Below are 20,351 nucleotides of genomic sequence, written 5' to 3'. Positions count from 1 at the left end.
AATGAGAAGAGGGACATTTTCCCTCCTGAGAAAAAATACTTGTGAAGGCATCTTGTGGAGACATCTTTTGATTAGCTTTTAAAAGGATAATGAATATTGTTGTTGCTGTTTTTAAAGCATTTTGGAAAATCAGAATTTCACCTTTGTACTAGACATCTTGACTTATTCACAGGTTACTACAGGCTGCCTCATCTAATAAGGAAGAGCCTTCCAAAACTGAAAGTGAATTGACACGTTGCCTCTCTGAGCTCTACCAGAGAAAGTCTCGTGAAGAATATACTGTGTCCAATCAAGAAGACAGCAAAAAGAAGCGTAAGCACATAGAAAGGCTGTTTCTTACAGTCTTTTTTGACACTGTGTGTTTTAAAAGATTGATATTCCTTAAAATGAAGTTGAAATGGTAACTGAATAAAGAAGGACAAGTTCTTATATTTCATATTTTAAAGTAATTATATTAGTACAATAGTGATTTTAAAAATCTCCCACAATCCTACCTTCTTTTTTTCTACCTTCTTAATGAATTAAACCATTTTTGTTTTTAGTTATAACAGAAATTTAAATACAACTTTGTGTGCTGCTTATAATTACTTGTTTATCTACTACTTTGCTTTTTTAGTTACCTCATTGCTTAACAAAATTTGCAAATTTCTTATGTTGTTGAACATGTAGATTGTTTTCACTTTTTACCATTATAAATAATACTATAGTGTACATCATGCATATGATTTACCTTTGAATGATTTCCTTAGTATAAGTTTCCATGAACAAGTTATTCATGGAAAAGGGAGCTCTGGATGCAGACTGCTTAATTGCCTTTCAAAAGAGTTTCATCACAACTCTGTGACTACTGGGTAACACCAAAATGAGTCAGTTCGGCATTTGTCTGTTTGGCATTAGATGTAAAAATCATCTAACCACCTTGAGATATTTAGTTCCTAAACTTCAGTTTAAAAAAGAGCTCTTTCTACCCTGTGTTGTAGGTAGAAAGAGATGCAAGAACTACCTAATTCAGATCATTCTGAATGGATATACTTCATTTCAATACTCCTTCACAGAATATTTCATCTGAATTAAAGTAGTTCTTGATTCCACAGAAGTAAAAGTTATTTTACTTTCCTTCCCACGATGTCGTTTTGGTAGGAGGTGTCCCTCGTACTCCAGTGAGGCAGAAGATGAATACCATGTGCCGTTCCTTAAAGATGCTGAATGTTGCAAGGCTGAATGTAAAGGCTCAGAAGTTACATCCAGATGGCAGTCCAGACACAGCTGGGGAGAAAGGGATCCAAAAGATAGCCAATGGAAGAACAGCAGATAACTTGGGAAACAAAGGAAGAACGCTAAGAAGTTCTAAACCTAAAGGTATTCCTCAGTTCCATTGCATTTTGGTATCTAAATTCATGTTTACTCTTCTGTACTCTCATATTTTTAAGTTTTAATCATATCCCTCGCTTAATGAACATTTATTGGCTATCTACTGTATGTCCACAAGTGTGTTATGGGGAGTACAGTAAATAATAAGATAATTTCCTCTCCTTAGATTTATGATCCAGCTACCAAGAATAATAATAAACATATATATATATATATATATATACACACATACATATACACAACGAATTGGTGAAATGAATACGTAAGAGAGCCAAGAGACTGTATCAGAAAATACTTGTTCATTTTGGAAGTAAAGACATACTAGGAGTCAAGAAAGGGAAAGTCCAGTCTTGAGCAGAACAGGCTGAGAAGGCTTTTACGGAGCCAGTGGAGCCCAGGTTAGACTTTGAAGAATGAGCAGAGTTTAGAAGGCAGAAAGGTAAAAGAAGTGTGTGCTAGATGGAGGATTAGCATAAGCAAAGTCACAAAGAAGGGCTGTGTCTTGGCCCTTTAAGTGGCTAAAGAAGTTTTATACATTTGTGAATGAAGAGAAGGGAAAAGGTTCGTGAATAATCTAGGGTTAGATTATTGAGGTCTTTCAAAGTCAGGCAGAAGAATTTAGTCCAGTAGCTTTTATTTTCCTATTTGTTCTTTTTTCTTCTTTAAAAATGGATTGAATTACAGTATGTTTCTCATTCTCAGGGTACATTCTTAGCTCACACTGACAGTGCCAGTACTGTGGGGTGATTGTGACAATAGCTTATGAACTTTGGGCAATAATTACCTGATGTCACCTTTGAGTCCTTTCAAAAGTTCTGGAATGAAGGTTTTCTGCTTCTTTAAACATTTTTTTTTTCTTGTGGAATACTGGATCATAGATGATAATCAGTTTGAGTGAGATAGCACATCTTCGATGAGCTAGTATGGTATACCAGAATGCGGATGGGAGAGCAAAATTAACAGTAATGCAAGACAATGTGTCATTAGCATAATTTCTGGACTAGATCCTTTCCAGAAATAGACCTGCACAACAGTGGTAAATTGATACTTGACAGTAGTGCCCCCAACAATTCAACAGGACAAGGATAATCTTCAACAGATGGTGCAGGAATAATTGGATATGTTTATGGAAGAATTGAACTTAAACCTTATCTCTTAATAGTATTTTGAATTTGTTTTATTTTCTTGAACCATCTTTGTTTTTGTTGCTCTCTCATTTCTTTTTTTCCTACTTAATTCATTTCTGTTTTTATCTTTATTATTGCCTTCTTTATTATTTGGATTTACTCTTGTGTTATTTCTTGTGTTGGACCCTTAGCTAATTTGGTTTTTGAATTTTTCTTTAAAAAGATAATTTGTCTATAAATTTTCCTTTAGGTATAAATTTAGCTGCATTATATAAGTTTGCTATATTCTGTTTTCATTGATACATCTAAATATTTTCTGACATCAGTAATAGAAGGGAGTGTTTTATTTTTGTAATTAGCTTTTAATTTTTTTGGACTGTGCACAGTGTGTTCTGTAAGATATTGAATCTTTAATATTTGTTGAAACTGTGGCCTAATATGTGATTGTTTTGTTAATATTCCATGTGTATTCTCTAATTTTGGGGTACTTGGTTCCATACATATTCATCTTAATATTTGAATATTCAAAATCCTTATTAATTTTTTTCTACTTAAAAGAATCTGTAACTGAGATGATTGTATAGTCTTCCACCATGTAGATGTCTAAATTTCCTTGCAGTTCTGCCAGTTTTTGCATCATATATTTTGAGGCTTTCTTTTTAGGTCCATACAAAATCATTTATGTTTTCCTTGTGATTATACCTCTATTCCTTTATTTCCAATGTTTCTTTGTCATGTGTTTTGGGTATGTCTTTTGTAAATAGCATAATTTTTTTTTAAAACCCAACCTGACAGTTTCTATCTTTTATTTAACCAGCAAGTGTATTCGTAAAATAAATATTTATAATTATTATGATTACTGATAAGCTAGGGTGTATTTTAGTGTCTTATTTTGTGCTTTCAATTGTTTTTTTCCTTTCTAGCAGGCTATGGGATTAATCAAGTTTTCTTTATGCATCTTTTTCCTTTCTGCTAGGTTTGGAGGTTGTATAGTTTATTTCTTCTCCATTACTGGTTATCCTTAAATTTATAACATGTACACGTGATTTGCAAACCTTAAAATTAATCACTATCTCTGAACTTTTCAACCTCAGCATTTTAGACATTTTGGACCAGGTAATCCTCTGTGAACTATAAGATGTTTAGCAGCATCCCTGGCCTCCACCCCATTAGATGCCAGTAGTACCCTCCCTCTCCCCACCAGTCACTGCCACCCAGACATAGCCAGATGTCCCCCTGGGCAGCAAAACTTCCCAGTTTATAACCACTGGCTTAAGCAGTACAGTGACTTCAGCTGGGTCTGATGATCAATTTGACTTTTTTTCCCCACAGATTTTAAAACTGAGGAGGAGCTACTATCTTACATACATGAAAATTACCAAAAGACTGTGGCCACAGGAGAAATCGTGTTGTGTTCATGTGCTCGGAACATGATCTCAAACATTAAAGCATTCCTAAAGTCCAAAGGCACCAAGGAATTAGAAGTAAGGGAATCCGGATATTGTTGTTTGTCATAACAATGTTAGTTGCTTGTTGGTGGGTCTGGCTCATATGTCTTGGAAAATATCTGTTATGCAGTGCACATTTCAAAAATGATGAGTGAGGGGGTGAGCACAATTCTAGGTCTTGGAAGATGGACATAGTCCACTGAGAAGGCAGAAATCAAGGAAATGGGCCAAGTGGGAGTAATTACATGTACTTCCCTTCCAATGAAAGCTCTATCCTCATCTGAGTTGCATGTTAGCTGCATGAATTAAGCCAGTGGTTCTTAACCCTGGCTGCACTTTAGAGTCACCTGGAACATTTCTTTAAAATGTTGATTCATTTTGCTTAGACTTCTCAATCACTACTTTATGGAATCATCCTTTTATGAAAGTTCAAATCAGCAGGCTTGCTGTATCCATGCCCACTTGCTCTCAAATACTTTTCTACATGTTCTTTTAAAAAATATAAAAGAATATTACACTATTTTTCATTCAAATGAAAGAAAGAGGATGTACTTCCCTTCTTAGGGCATTAGTCAGCTGTGAAGAAATTAGAAATAATGATAAGCATTAATATTAATATTCTCCTATGTAATTTTGTATTTTCAGATGAACTGCCTACATCAAGTAAGAAACAACCTCTTGAAAACTAGCAAAAGTCTTCGACAGAATGTAGGAAAACTGGATAAAGAAAATAAAGTCAGAGAGTAATTAACTACCTTTTTAATTTTTTTTAAAGATTTATTTATTATGATTTTTTAAATTTTTGGCTGCATCGGGTCTTAGTTGTAGCATGCGGGCTCTTCCTTGCGGTGCGTGGGCTTCCTTCTAGTTGTGGCACACGGGTTCCAGAGTACGTGGGCTCTCTAGTTGAGGTGCACGAGCTCAGTAGCTGTGGCGTGTGAGCTTAGTTGCCCCGCGGCATGTGGGATCTTAGTTTCCTGACCAGGGATTGAACCCACGTCTCTTGCATTGTAAGGCGGATTCTTTTCCACTGGACCAACAGGGAAGTCCCCCCTTTTTTTTTTTTAAACCATTACTCCAAAACAGAGCTCCCACGATTTACTTGTATCAATTTAATTTTTCATTTTTAAAAAATTCTTTTCCATTATGGTTTATTACAGGATCTTGAATATAATTCCCAGTGCTGCACACTAGGACCTTATTTATCTTTTTTTAAACATTTTTATTTGAGTATAGTTGCTTTACAATGTCGTTGTTTATCTATTTTATATATAATATAGTTTGTATCTGCTAGTCCCAAACTGCTAATTTATCCCTCCCCCACGCCCTTTGCCCTTTGGTAACCATAAGTTTGTTTTCTATGTCTGTGAGCCTGTTTCTGTTTCATAGGTAGTTCATTTGTGTCATATTTCAGATTCCACACATATAAGTGATGTATGTTTTTCTCTTTCTGACTTACTTCACTTAGTATGATAATCTCTTGGTCCATTCCTATCGCTGCAGATTGAATTATTTCATTTTTCTTTTCAATGGCTGAGTATATATCAGTTTAAAATAGATTGCCAGTTGCTTGAAGAGGCTTTTGTAGCTGATTCTCTATAACGTTCTAATGTTCAGTTTGCAACACCTGTTTACCTAATAACCATATTGCTATTTAGAAAGCAATGGCTCTTCTTTTTGGTTGTTGTTTCTTATGTAAACAGATCTCTGCATAAGGAAGGAACTTTCATTTCAGTTAAGTGACACTCAAAGCAGATATAACCAAGCTTTTTTTTTTTCTCTCAAGGTGCCAGCTCCAGGTATTTCTTCATTTGGAGATGTGTCGGCAGTGCCCTTCAGTATATGAACATATAGGTGAAATGGAGCAAGTAGTGGAGGAGGCAAGTATGCTGCTTAGTGCCACTGGGGATGTGCTGTAGATGCATTCAGCTTCCTGCAGAGGCCATGTGGTAATTTTCTAAAATCTTCAGGTGACAGATTTGCTGCGCATGGTGTGTTTAACTGAAGATTCGGCATACCTAGCAAAGTTTCTGGAAGAAATTTTGGAATTGTAAGTTTGATGACTACTAATTTAAATTTAAAATAATTTTACCAAGAACTTATATAGGTATTGTCTCAGAATTGTAGCATTGTAAGGACTATTTCTCATGCTGGGTGAGGAAGGGAGTAGAGAGGGTGGAATGGTGACTGACTGTTCCATATTTAATCAATCTATTCCACAGGTATATTGATTCAATCCCAAAGATACTTGGAAATCTTTACCACAGCCTAGGATTTGTGATTCCTCAGAAGCTGGCTGGTGTCCTTCCTACAGATTTTATCAGTGATGACTCCATGACGCAGGAGAGCAAATCACCCCTTTCTGTGCCTCTTACGTCAAATTCTCATAGGTCAGTGTCGGGTGGCACTGAATCTGACCAACTGGAGGAGCTTCGTTCCAGATCAGCTAAGAAGAGAAGGTAGGAGCTCAAGGAATTAAAGGAATTACTTGTACTGTTACAGTTCTGGTATAGGGTATGTTTAAGCCATAGTCCAGTTGTCTTTGTCTATAATTTATTGAATTAGTAGTTGCCCTTATGTCTGAATCACAGAAGCCAATTATTAGAGTTCTTAACAAGGAGCATCTGACACTCTTTATATTATCTGGGGAACATATAGTCTTGTATTGTGTAGTCACAGTCCCCTCTTGACTCTCCACATGGGGTCTCCAAGAACTAGGAGCCTTCCATGAGGTAAGCTTAGGGTTTCAGCTTACTTTGTATATTTTCCATGATGCTCTACATTGTTCATAACTAAATTTATAGTTGTTACTTTTAGAAATTCTGGGATTGACTTGTTTTACTGTAAGTTCAGGCCAACCTCAAGATAACCGACTTTTATTTAAGTGTTTTATTTTAAACTCTAGTTCCATTCTGATATAACTAGCTGTAACCTGTATTCAGTGTATATTGACTGTTTCTTTCTGTTTTTAAAAGGAAAAATGCAATAAGACATAAAAGCATTGCAGAGGTTTCACAAAATCTGCGACAAATTGAAATTCCCAAAGTATCCAAGAGAGCTACGAAAAATGTAAGTCATTTCCAGGAGATAGAAAGTGGTATCACTTTGGGTATGAGTTCATACAATAAATAAGAATGAAACACGGTGTCTTTACTTCTAAGAAATGAGCATTGGAGGATACAGAAATAAAATTAGGTATTTTTATGAATGTGTCTACAACTGTAATCTAAGGAATAAAGAAATATAAATTTATTAAATATTAATCATTTTTCCCAAAAGTGTGACAGAGGTAATATTAAGGGGAAAAAAATAGTAAAAGTTAGGAATGAATAAGTTAATTCAAAATCTTTAATGTAGTTAAGAAAACTCATGAAATAATAACATAAGCAAAAGAAACCATTGAAAAATAATGTACAATCATAATAGGACTTTGTGTATCAGAAAGTACTTTTCAGTAAGTATGTTTTACGTCAATAACAAGTTACAAAAGCAAACAAAAAAAGTCATGAAGCCAGGTGGTAATTATTTTTCTGTGGCAGTAGATGTTAGGACTTGGTTGCAAAAAAAGAAATCCAGCTGGAGTCTATTTACTAAGTAGAATTAATGTCTTACTAAGAGAAGGAGAGAGACAAAAAAATGCGTTGAAACTTTTGAACTGCATGAATTATGAGAAGAGTTAAAATTCTAGGAGAACTAGCTTTAGAAGCATTAATCATTACAATAGTGGTTTGTTTCTAGAGATTTATAGCTGTGCTTTAGTACTGGAGGTGGGGTTTCTTTGGAAGAGTTAGTGGTGTTCACTTTCTTAGTGAATAAGATGCAAATGTTAGATATCTTGGAGATTTTGTTCAGAGAGTATGAAGTCCAAAAGGTATCAGACCACCTCTCTCACTAGATTTTACACGATTAGCAGTCCTTTCTAGCACTCCTTTTGGAAAACTTTTGTTTCAGATTGGCCTAGAAAGTTAACTTCTTTAAGACCAGATTTACTGAGATCAGGATTTGATTTTGGTTAAAAAAGAATATCATTTGTTAAGTTTCTGCTCCTATTTGGCTGTTTATTCTTTAATGATTGCAGTGGCATAATTGAAAAAACAGCAACAAAATCTTTAAAAACAATTCTCTTGTTTAGATGCCATTTGAGTTTAGGCACTTGAATCCTCTACTATAATAGCAAATAAATAGCAGGTGGGTATTTTTTTTTTCTGCCACGCCGCACAGCATGTGGGATCTTAGTTCCCCAACCAGGGATCGAACCAGTGCTCCCTGCAGTGGAAGCGCGAAGTCTTAACCACTGGACCACCAGGGAAGTCCCCAAATAGCAGTTTTATACAGAGACGTTCCTAAGAGTATATAGCCATGCTCTAATATTATGGGGTTTCCCTGATGTTTTAGTTATAAAAGGTATACAGAAACATCGTTTAAAAGTTGAAATTGTATAAAGTTAAATGTTAGTGCCTCTTCACCATCCATTCTTCAGAAGTAATCGCTGATGACAGTTTGTTGTGTATATTTCCAGGCCCTATTTTTGTGCATTTTACAACTATTTCTGTTACAGATTCCTACAAGTGGAATTGCAAGGATCAAAGGGTTTCTTGTGGAATTTTTATTCTTTTAAATGAATTCCTATTTAAATTTTCTTATTGGATTTTCTCATCTTTCAGGAGAATTCTCACCCTATTCTTCAGCTGCCTCCACCCCCAGTGAAAGAAACGGTACAAGGTATACTTTGTTTCCTTGTTGTACTCAGTGACAGTTTTATTTTGATTACATATATTTAAGCAGTTGCATATAGTTAAAAATTATAGTTTTGTGTAATTGTTCGTTTATGAAATATGTCCATATACTGTGTGCTAGAGGAGTAGGATGTTCACATGGTCTCAAAATACTGCATTTTGTAAAATAACTGGTCTAAAATTTTTTTTTTAATTTATTGTTTGTTTATTTTTGGCTGCATTGGGTCTTCATTGCTGTGTGTGGGCTTTCTCTAGTTGTGGCAAGCGGGGGCTACTCTTGCGATGTGCGGGCTTCTCATGGTGGTGGCTTCTCTTGTTGTGGAGCACGGGCTCTAGGCACGTGGGCTCGGTAGTTGTGGCGCACAGGCTTTGTTGCTCCGTGGCATGTGAGATCTTCCCGGACCAGGGCTCGAACTCGCGTCCCCTGCATTGGCAGGTGGATTCTTAACCACTGTGCCACCAGGGAAGCCCTAAAATATTTTTTTAATGCCATTAACATGAAAGCCGAAAAAGAAAAGAGGCAGTGGAGCTGGTTTAGATAAAAGGAATTTAACTGTGACATAAGTGCACTACATGATCCCTGCTTGGGTCTTAAATGTAGGGTAAAAAGCTATAACGGATATTACTGAAACGATGAGAGGAAGTTCTAAGATGGTTTAGATATATGCCCTTGTTCTTTGGAGATACATGCTGAAATACAGGAAACTAAAGAGTTGTGATGTCTGCAACTCACTCTCCAGCGTTCTGGGGTGGGCAGTTGTACAAACGTAGAGAGAGAGATGGAGGGAGAAAACAGATGTTGACAGTTGGTGAATTTTAGTGACAATTCTATGTGTGTTTTTTTGGTTTTGGTTTTTTTTAAATATTTATTTGTTTGGTTGTGCTGGGTCTTAGTTGCAGCTCGCCAGCTCCTTAGTTGCGGCACACGGGCTCCTTAGTTGTGGCATGCAAACTCTTAGTCGCAACATGCATGTGGGATCTAGTTCCCTGACCAGGGATCAAACCCAGGCCCCCTGCATTGGGAGCGTGGAATCTTATCCACTGAGCCACCACCGAAGTCACCATGATTCTATGTTGAAATTTTCTATAGATATTAAACTTCTCCAAAATGTAGGAAAAATGGAAAATAACAGATCAAATTTGGCTGTCAGGCCGTAAATCAGTTTCATAGACAGCCTAAGGCAGGTAACAGAGGCTTTTATAATGGAGATAGAGAAACATTTTTTTGAAACTTTGGTGTGCATTATTGGCGTCCTTAATGTTTATGTCATTGATGGGTAAAAAAGGCTCCTCCCAGTTTGTGGATCCTGGTTTATTTGGTTTTTATTTAAGTGACTTGCTCTTAGAATATTTTTCCTCTTGGTGAATTTTTGAATAGCCTCCACCAGGCCATCTTGCTTAAGATTAAGATTAAAATGCTAGCCTGCTAGCTTTGTCAAGTATTTCCTGACTCTTCAGCTATTTTTCCTAACTTTGAGTCTAGATGGTTACAACTCTCATGCTCTGGAGTTAGGAAGAGGATTTAAAATATAGTAGTTCCCCCCTTATCCACAGGGGTTACGTTCCAATACCCTCAGATACTGAAACTTCATATAGTATCAAACCCTATACTATGTTTTTTCCTATACATACATACCTATGATAAAGTTTAATTTATAAACTAGGCATGGTAAGAGTTAACAATACCATAATAAAATAGAACAATTATAACAATATGCTATAATAAAAGTTACATGAATGTGGTCTCTCTCAAAATACCTTGTACAAATTTAATGCCTTTTCCATCTTAACTAAGCCCTTTCATGCGTTGTAGCCATAATTTTTGAAGTTTGAGTTGTGACAGCAAAACTAGCGTGAATTTTTCCTTCACAGTTTCACAGATAGACAATTCACTCTTACCATAGATCGTAGCAACCTTAACATATGATTTTTTTTTCCCTTAAGTTGAGAAACTTTTTATTTATAGGAAGCACTTTATGACTTCTTTTCAGCATATCCAAGTTGCCAGCATCACTACTTTTGTGCTTTGGGACACAAAAAGTATTTAAGTAAAATAAGGGTTACTTGCATATAGCATTGCTATACTGCTACAGTCGATCTGATAACCCAGCTGGCTACTAAGTGCCTAACGGGTGGGATATGCTGGACAAAGGAATGATTCATGTTTTTGGTGGGACAGAGCAGGATGGCATGAGATTTTATCACACTACTCAGGAAGACACACAATTTTAAAACTTATGACTTAAGTATTTCTGGGATTTTTCATTTGATATTTTCAGACTGCAGTTGACTGCGGGTAACTGAAAATGTAGAAAGTGAAACTGCAGATAGGGAGGGACTACTGTATCCCAGCAAATTAGTAAAATACTCAAAAGAAGAAAAATGAAATCTCTGGGATTGAAAAGAACAGTTTCTCTGCTTGACCCTGAAATACAAAGCAGCAAAAAGTTCCAATGTGAGAAAAATATCGTAATACTGGGATATATTAAAAGGACTATAATTTACATTATCCAACCTCTTACCTGAGGATTATGTCCATTTTACAGTGAATAAAACTTCTAATTTAAGTGATGTGGGCCTTCCTTGTATTCCTGAAAGGTTGGGTTTATATTAAATTTATAAATGTAAGTAGTTTTTAAAAAAATTTTTTTAAGTTTTTTTTAAAAATATTTATTTATTTATTTGGTTGTACCAGGTCTTATTTGCAGCACGTGGGCTCCTTTAGTTGTGGCAGGCAGGCTCCTTAGTTGCGGCATGCACGTGAGATCTAGTTCCCTGGCTGGGGATCGAACCCAGGCCCCCCGCGTTGGAAGCGTGAAGTCTTAAGCACTGTGCCATCAGGGAAGTAAATAGTTTTGATATACCATGTGAGTGTACTATTTAAGGAAATCCTATTAGTAAATGTGAATATAGCAGTCAGCCTGTCAAATAGTTTCCTCAAGCAGATTCTCTGTTTTGGATATCCTTCTTTTCCCACATGTGGCTTTTATTAATGATAATATTTGACTTTCTTTTTTTCTTAATGCTTTCAGAAGTGACCAAAGTTCGAAGAAATCTCTTCAACCAGGAAATGATTTCTCCTTCAAAGAGATCTGTAAAGCGGGGGTTGCCTAGAAGCCATTCTGTGTCAGCTGTGGAAGGTCTAGAGTATAAACTTGACAACTTCAAGAGGACCAAAGGTACTACATTTTAGGGTAACCACGAGAAGGGGATTCTTGGACCCAAACCGGTCTCCAGACTCTTGTTGCAGAAGCTCATTAATCTCATGTTTTCCTCTCCTCTTTGGTTACCATCAGTTAATTTTCCACTTTGGGTCTCTCCCTCCAAGTTTAGATGAAGAATTAATCCTGGTTTTTCTCATTCCTCCCTTTCTAGTTACCCCTACAGACAACAGACAAACATCTATTTTATAAAACCAATTAAACAAAAACAAAAGATAGTGACTAGCAATTTTCTAGTCTTTCGGTGTGTTGGGGTTTTTTTTGCTTTTTTATAATTGAGACCATTCATGTATCATAAAATCAACTTTTAGTGGTTTTCAGTATATTCACAAAGTTGTGCAACCATCATGACACATTCCAGAACATTTTCATCATTCCAGAAAGAAGCCCTGTACCTACCCATTAGTAGTCACTCTCCATTTCTTCCAGTCTTCCCAGCTGTAGGCAACCACCAGTCTACTTTCTGTTTTTATAGATTTCTTATGGATATTTCTTTTAAGAGGAATCATATTATGTGGTCTTTGTAACTGGCTTTTTTTACTTTAGCATAATGTTCAAGGTTTGTACATGGTGTAGTACGTCTCAGCACTTCATTTCTTTTTATTGACAATAATATACCATTGTAGGATAAACTACATTTTACTTATCCATTCATCAATTGGTGGACATTTAAGTTGCTTCTACTTTTGGCTATTGTGAGTGATGCTGCTGTAAGCATTCATATATAAGATTGTGTGTAGACACATTTTTAATTCTCAGGCATATGCCTAGAAATGAAATTGCTGGGTCATATGGTAACTCTATGTTTAACTTTTTAAGCAGTTACCAGACTGTTTTCCAAAGTGGCTATACCATTTTATATTCCCACTAACAGTGTATGAGGGTTCTAATTTCTCCACATCCTTGCCACCACCTTCCATTGTCCCTCTTTGATTCTGCTCATCCTAGTGGGTGTAAAGTGGTGTGTCATTGTGGTTATGAGTTGCATTTCCTTGATAACTAATGTTGAGTTGCTTTTCATGTGCTCACTGGCCATTTGTATATCTTCTTTGGAGAAATCTTTGCCCATTTTTAAATTAGGTTGTTTGTCTTTTCACTGTTGAGTTGTATGAGTTCTTTATATATTCTAGATACCAGCCCCTTATCAGATATACAATTTGCAAATATTTCTTCCCCAATCTGTTGGGTTTTCTTTTCACTTTCTGGATAGTGTTCTTTGATACATAAAATATTTTTAATTTTGATGATATCCATTTTTTAAAATTTATTTTTGGCTGCATTTGGTCTTCATTGTGGCACGTGGGATCTTTAGTTGCGGCATGCAAACTCTTAGTTGCAGCATCTGGGATCTAGTTCCCTGACCAGGGTTCATACCCAGGCCCCCTGCATTGGGAGCATGGAGTCTTAGCCACTGGACCACCAGCGAAGTCCCAATTTTTTTTTTTAAAATAAATTTATTTATTTATTTATTTATGGCTGCATTGGGTCTTCGTTGCTACACGCAGGCTTTCTCTAGTTGTGGCGAATGGGGGTCACTCTTCATTGTGGTACATGGGCTTCTCATTGTGGTGGCTTCTCTTGTTGCGGAACATGAGCTCTAGGCACACAGGCTTCAGTAGTTGTGGCATGTGGGCTCAGTAGTTGTGGCTTGCGGGCTCTAGAGTGCAGGCTCAGCAGTTGTGGCACACGGGCTTAGTTGCTCTGCAGCATGTGGGATCTTCCCAGACCAGGGCTTGAACCCGTTTCCCCTGCATTGGCAGGCAGATTCTTAACCACTGCAACACCAAGGAAATCCCCCCAATTCTTTTTATTTTTTAATATCTTTATTGGGGTATAATTGCTTTACAATGGTGTGTTAGTTTCTGCTTTATAACAAAGTGAATCAGTTATACATATGTTCCCATATCTCTTCCCTCGCGTCTCCCTCCCTCCCACCCTCCCTATCCCACCCCTCCAGGCGGTCACAAAGCACCGAGCTGATCTCCCTGTGCCATGCAGCTGCTTCCCACTAGCTATCTACCTTATGTTTGTTAGTGTATATGTGTCCATGCCTCTCTCTCGCCCTGTCACAGCTCACCCTTCCCCCTCCCCATATCCTCAAGTCCGTTCTCTAGTAGGTCTGTGTCTTTATTCCTGTCTTGCCCCTAGGTTCTTCATGACGTTTTTTTTTCTTAAATTCCATATATATGTGTTAGCATACGGTATTTGTCTTTTTCTTTCTGACTTACTTCACTCTGTATGACAGACTCTAGGTCTATCCACCTCATTACAAGTAGGTCAATTTCGTTTCTTTTTATGGCTGAGTAATATTCCATTGTATATATGTGCCACATATTCTTTATCCATTCATCCGATGATGGACACTTAGGTTGTTTCCATCTCTGGGCTATTGTAAATAGAGCTGCAGTGAACATTTTGGTACATGACTCTTTTTGAATTTTGGTTTTCTCAGGGTATATGCCCAGTAGTGGGATTGCTGGGTCATATGGTAGTTCTATTTGTAGTTTTTTAAGGAACCTCCATACCGTTCTCCATAGTGGCTGAACCAATTCACATTCCCACCGGCAGTGCAAGAGTGTTCCCTTTTCTCCACACCCTCTCCAGCATTTATTGTTTCTAGATTTTTTGATGATGGCCATTCTGACTGGTGTGAGATGATATCTCATTGTAGCTTTGATTTGCATTTCTCTAATGATTAATGATGTTGAGCATTCTTTCATGTGTTTGTTGGCAGTCTGTATATCTTCTTTGGAGAAATGTCTATTTAGGTCTTCTGCCCATTTTTGGATTGGGTTGTTTGTTTTTTTGTTATTGAGCTGCATGAGCTGCTTGTAAATTTTGGAGATTAATCCTTTGTCAGTTGCTTCATTTGCAAATAAATATTTTCTCCCATTCTGAGGGTTGTCTTTTGGTCTTGTTTATGGTTTCCTTTGCTGTGCAAAAGCTTTGAAGTTTCATTAGGTCCCATTTGTTTATTTTTGTTTTTATTTCCATTTCTCTAGGAGGTGGGTCAAAAAGGATCTTGCTGTGATTTATGTCATAGAGTGTTCTGCCTATGGTTTCCTCTAGGAGTTTGATAGTTTCTGGCCTTACATTTAGGTCTTTAATCCATTTTGAGCTTATTTTTGTGTATGGTGGTAGGGAATGATCTGATCTCATACTTTTACATGTAGCTGTCCAGTTTTCCCAGCACCACTTATTGAAGAGGCTGTCCTTTCTCTACTGTACATTCCTGCCACCTTTATCAAAGATAAGGTGTCCATATGTGCGTGGGTTTATCTCTGGGCTTTCTATCCTGTTCCATTGATCTATCTTTCTGTTTTTGTGCCAGTACCATACTGTCTTGATTACTGTAGCTTTGTAGTATAGTCTGAAGTCAGGGAGCCTGATTCCTCCAGCTCCTTTTTTCGTTCTCAAGATTGCTTTGGTTATTCGGGGTCTTTTGTGTTTCCATACAAATTGCAAAATGTTTTCTGTGAAAAATGCCAGTGGTAGTTTGATAGGGATTGCATTGAATCTATAGATTGCTTTGGGTAGTAGAGTCATTTTCACAATGTTGATTCTTCCAATCCAAGAACATGGTATATCTCTCCACCTATTTGTATCATCTTTAATTTCTTTCATCAGTGTCTTATCATTTTTTGCATACAGGTCTTTTGTCTCCTTAGGTAGGTTTATTCCTAGATAGTTTATTCTTTTTGTTGCAGTGGTAAATGGGAGTGTTTTCTTGATTTCACTTTCAGATTTTTCATCATTAGTATATAGGAATGCCAGAGATTTCTGTGCATTAATTTTCTATCCTGCTACTTTACCGAATTCATTGATTAGCTCCAGTAGTTTTCTGGTAGCATCTTTAGGATTCTCTATATATAGTATCATGTCATCTGCAAACAGTGACAGCTTTACTTCTTCCTTTCCGATTTGGATTCCTTTTATTTCCTTTTCTTCCCTGATTGCTGTGGCTAAAACTTCCAAAACTATGTTGAATAAGAGTGGTGAGAGTGGGCAACCTTGTCTTGTTCCTGATCTTAGTGGAAATGCTTTCAGTTTTTCACCATTGAGGATGATGTTTGCTGTGGGCTTGTCATATATGGCCTTTATTATGTTGAGGAAAGTTCCCTCTATGCCTACTTTCTGCAGGGTTTTTATCATAAATGGGTGTTGAAGTTTGTCAAAAGCTTTCTCTGCATCTATTGAGATGATCATATGGTTTTTCTCCTTCAATTTGTTAATATGGTTTATCACATTGATAGATTTGCGTATATTGAAGAATCCTTGCATTCCTGGAATAAACCCCACTTGATCATGGTGTATGATCCTTTTAATGTGCTGTTGGATTCTGTTTGCTAGTATTTTGTTGAGGATTTTTGCATCTATGTTCATCAGTGACATTGGCCTGTAGTTTTCTTTCTTTGTGACATCCTTGTCTGGTTTTGGTATCAAGGTGATGGTGGCCTCGTAGAAGGAATTTGGGAGTGTTCCTCCCTCTGCTATATTTTGGAAGAGTTTGAGAAGGATGGGTGTTAGCTCTTTTCTAAATGTTTGATAGAATTCGCCTGTGAAGCCATCTGGCCCTGGGCTTTTGTTTGTTGGAAGATTTTTAATCAGAGTTTCAATTTCAGTGCTTGTGATTGGTCTGTTCATATTTTCTATTTCTTCCTGATTCAGTCTTGGCAGGTTGTGCTTTCTAAGAATTTGTCCATTTCTTCCAGGTTGTCCATTTTATTGGCATAGAGTTGCTTGTAGTAATCTCTCATGATCTTTTGTATTTCTGCAGTGTCAGTTGTTACTTCTTCTTTTTCATTTCTAATTCTATTGATTTGAGTCTTCTCTCTTTTTCTTGATGAGTCTGGCTAATGGTTTATCTATTTTATTTATCTTCTCAAAGAACCAGCTTTTAGTTTTATTGATCTTTGCTATCGTTTCCTTCATTTCTTTTTCATTTATTTCTGATCTGATATTTATGATTTCTTTCCTTCTGCTAACTCTGGGGTTCTTTTGTTCTTCTTTCTCTAATTGCTTTAGGTGCAAGGTTAGATTGTTTATTCGAGATGTTTCCTGTTTCTTAAGGTGGGCTTGTATTGCTATAAACTTCCCTCTTAGAACTGCTTTTGCTGCATCCCATAGGTTTTGGGTTGTCATGTTTCCATTGTCATTTGTTTCTAGGTATTTTTTGATTTCTTCTTTGATTTCTTCAGTGATCACTTCGTTATTAAGTAGTGTATTGTTTAGCCTCTATGTGTTTGTATTTTTTACAGATCTTTTCCTGTAATTGGTATCTAGTCTCATAGTGTTGTGGTTGGAAAAGATACTTGATACAATTTCAGTTTTCTTAAATTTACCAAGGCTTGATTTGTGACCCAAGATATGATCTATCCTGGAGAATGTTCCATGAGCACTTTAGAAAAATGTGTATTCTGTTGTTTTTGGATGTAGTGTCCTATATATATCAATTAAGTCCATCTTGTGTAATGTATCATTTAAAGCTTGTGTTTTCTTGTTTATTTTCGTTTTGGATGATCGGTCCATTGGTGAAAGTGGGGTGTTAAAGTCCCCTACTATGAATGTGTTACTGTCGATTTCCCCTTTTATGGCTGTTAGTATTTGCCTTATGTATTGAGGTACTCCTATGTTGGGTGCATAAATATTTACAATTGTTATATCTTCTTTTTGTATTGATCCCTTGATCATTATGTAGTGCCCTTCTTTGTTTCTTCTAATAGTCTTTATTTTAAAGTCTATTTTGTCTGATATAAGAATTGCTCCTCCAGCTTTCTTTTGGTTTCCATTTGCATGGAATATCTTTTTCCATCCCCTACTTTCAGTCTGTATTTGTCTCTAGGTTGGAAGTGGGTCTCTTGTAGATAGCATATATATGGGTCTTGTTTTTGTATCCATTCAGCCAATCTGTGTCTTTTGGTGGGAGCATTTAGTCCATTTACATTTAAGGTAATTATCGATATGTATGTTCCTATTCCCATTTTCTAAATTGTTTTGGGTTCATTATTGTAGGTCTTTTCCTTCTCTTGTGTTTCTTGCCTAGAGAAGTTCCTTTAGCATTTGTTGTAAAGCTGGTTTGGTGGTGCTGAACTCTCTCAGCTTTTGCTTGTCTGTAAAGGTTTTAATTTCTCCATGAAATCTGAATGAGATCCTTGCTGGGTGGAGTAATCTTGGTTGCAGGTTTTTCTCCTTCATCACTTTAAATATGTCCTGTCACTCCCTTCTGGCTTGTAGAGTTTCTGCTGAAAGATCAGCTGTTAACCTTATGGGGATTCCCTTGTGTGTTATTTGTTGTTTTTCCCTTGCTGCTTTTAATATGCTTTCCTTGTATTTAATTTTTGACAGTTTGGTTAATATGTGTCTTGGTGTATTTCTCCTTGGATTTATCCTGTATGGGACTCTCTGTGCTTCCTGGACTTGATTAACTATTTCCTTTCCCATATTAGGGAAGTTTTTAACTATAATCTCTTCAAATATTTTCTCAGTCCCTTTTTTTTTCTCTTCTTCTTCTGGAACCCCTATAATTCGAACGTTGGTGCGTTTAATGTTGTCCCAGAGGTCTCTGAAACTGTCCTCAGTTCTTTTCATTCTTTTTTCTTTATTCTGCTCTGCAGTAGTAACTTCCACTATTTTATCTTTCAGGTCACTTATCGGTTCTTCTGCCTCAGTTATTTTGCTATTGATCCCATCTAGAGTATTTTTAATTTCATTTATTGTGTTGTTCATCGTTGTTTGTTTCATCTTTAGTTCTTCTAGGTCCTTGTTAAATGTTTCTTGCATTTTGTCTATTCTATTTCCAAGATTTTGGATCATCTTTACTGTCATGACTCTGAATTCTTTTTCAGGTAGACTGCCTATTTCCTCTTCATTTTTAGGTCTGGTGGGTTTTTATCTTGCTCCTTCATCTGGTGTGTGTTTTTCTGTCTTCTCATTTTGCTTATCTTACTGTGTTTGGGGTCTCCTTTTTGCAAGCTGCAGGTTCGTAGTTCCCGTTGTTTTTGGTGTCTGTCCCTAGTGGCTAAGGTTGATTCAGTTGGTTATGTAGGCTTCCTGGTGGAGGGGACTAGTGCCTGTGTTCTGGTGGAAGAGGCTGGATCTTTTCTCTCTGGTGGGCAGGTCCACGTCTGGTGGTGTGTTTTGCGGTGTCTGTGGACTTATGATTTTAGGCAGCCTCTCTGCTAATGGGTGGGGTTGTGTTCCTGTTCTGCTAGTTGTTTGGCACAGGGTGTCCAGCACTGTAGCTTGCTGGTCGTTGAGTGAAGCTGGGTGCTGGCGTTGAGATGGAGCTCTCTGGGAGATTTTCACCGTTTGATATTACATGGAGCTTGGAGGTCTCTTGTTGACCGGTGTCCTGAAGTTGGCTCTCCCACCTCAGAGGCACAGCACTGACTCCTGGCTGCAGTACCAAGAGCCTTTCATCCACACGGTTCAGAATAAAAGGGAGAAAAAGTAGAGAGAAAGAATTAGTAGAAGTAGGAAGAAAGAAAGGAAGGAAGAAGAAAAAAGGAAAGAAAGAAAGGAGAGAGGGAGGGAAGGACGGTGGGAGGAAGGAAGGAGGGAAGGAAGGAAAAAAGAAAGAAGATAAAGTAAAATAAAGTAAAATATAATAAAGTTATTAAATTAAAAATTATTAAGAAAAAGAATTTAAAAAAAAAACGGACGGATAGAAACTTAGGACAAATGGTGGAAGCAGAGCTATACAGACAAAATCTCATACAGAAGCATACACATACACACTCACAAAAAGAGGAAAAGGGGAAAAAATCATAAATCTTGCTCTCAAAGTCCACCTCCTCAATTTGGGATGATTCGTTGTCTAAAGGAGGGAAGGAAGGAAAGAAAGAAAGAAGATATAGTAAGATAAAATAAAGTTATTAAAATTAATTATTAAGAAAAAAATTTACAAAAAGAAAAAAAAAAACGGACGGATAGAACCCTAGGACAAATGGTGGAAGCAAAGCTATACAGACAACATCTCACACAGAAGCATACACATACACACTCACAAAAAGACGAAAAGGGAAAAAATCATAAATCTTGCTCTCAAAGTCCACCTCCTCAATTTGGGATGATTTGTTGTCTATTCATGTATTCCACAGATGCAGGGTACATCAAGTTGATTGTGGAGCTTTAATCCGCTGCTTCTGAGGCTGCTGGGAGATATTTCCCTTTCTCTTCTTTGTTCTCAGCTCCCAGGGGCTCAGCTTTGGATTTGGCCCCGCCTCTGTATGTAGGTCGGTGGAGGGCGTCTGTTTTTCGCTCAGACAGGACGGGGTTAAAGGAGCCGCTGATTCGGGGGCTCTGGCTCACTCAGGCCGGGGGTGGGGGGGGGAGGGAGGGGCACGGAGTGCGGGGCGGGCCTGCGGCGGCAGAGGCCGCCGTGACATTGCACCAGCCTGAGGCTCGCCGTGCGTTCTCCCGGGGAAGTTGTCCCTGGATCCCGAGAAC

At 37.3% G+C, this 20,351-nt stretch overlaps 1 protein-coding gene across 1 annotated transcript in view; it reads left to right on the top strand.

Moving 5' to 3' along the window:
• Positions 1-20,351, top strand: part of TICRR (TOPBP1 interacting checkpoint and replication regulator) — a 52,867-nt gene that overhangs the window by 13,127 nt on the left and 19,389 nt on the right. Inside the window, exons 6-15 of the mRNA XM_022564032.3 lie at positions 173-312; positions 1,141-1,359; positions 3,831-3,982; positions 4,592-4,689; positions 5,733-5,826; positions 5,917-5,996; positions 6,169-6,405; positions 6,922-7,015; positions 8,611-8,668; positions 11,715-11,861. Coding sequence (XP_022419740.2) covers positions 173-312; positions 1,141-1,359; positions 3,831-3,982; positions 4,592-4,689; positions 5,733-5,826; positions 5,917-5,996; positions 6,169-6,405; positions 6,922-7,015; positions 8,611-8,668; positions 11,715-11,861 — 1,319 coding nt within the window. The remainder of the gene's footprint in view (positions 1-172; positions 313-1,140; positions 1,360-3,830; positions 3,983-4,591; positions 4,690-5,732; positions 5,827-5,916; positions 5,997-6,168; positions 6,406-6,921; positions 7,016-8,610; positions 8,669-11,714; positions 11,862-20,351) is intronic.

This window comes from Delphinapterus leucas, chromosome 2 (genome assembly GCF_059928025.1).
Source record: "Delphinapterus leucas isolate spDelLeu-1000000601 "Yukka" chromosome 2, BTC_Dleu_Yukka2, whole genome shotgun sequence".
Lineage (NCBI taxonomy): Eukaryota > Metazoa > Chordata > Mammalia > Artiodactyla > Monodontidae > Delphinapterus > Delphinapterus leucas.
This window is presented reverse-complemented; position numbering and strand designations above follow the sequence as displayed.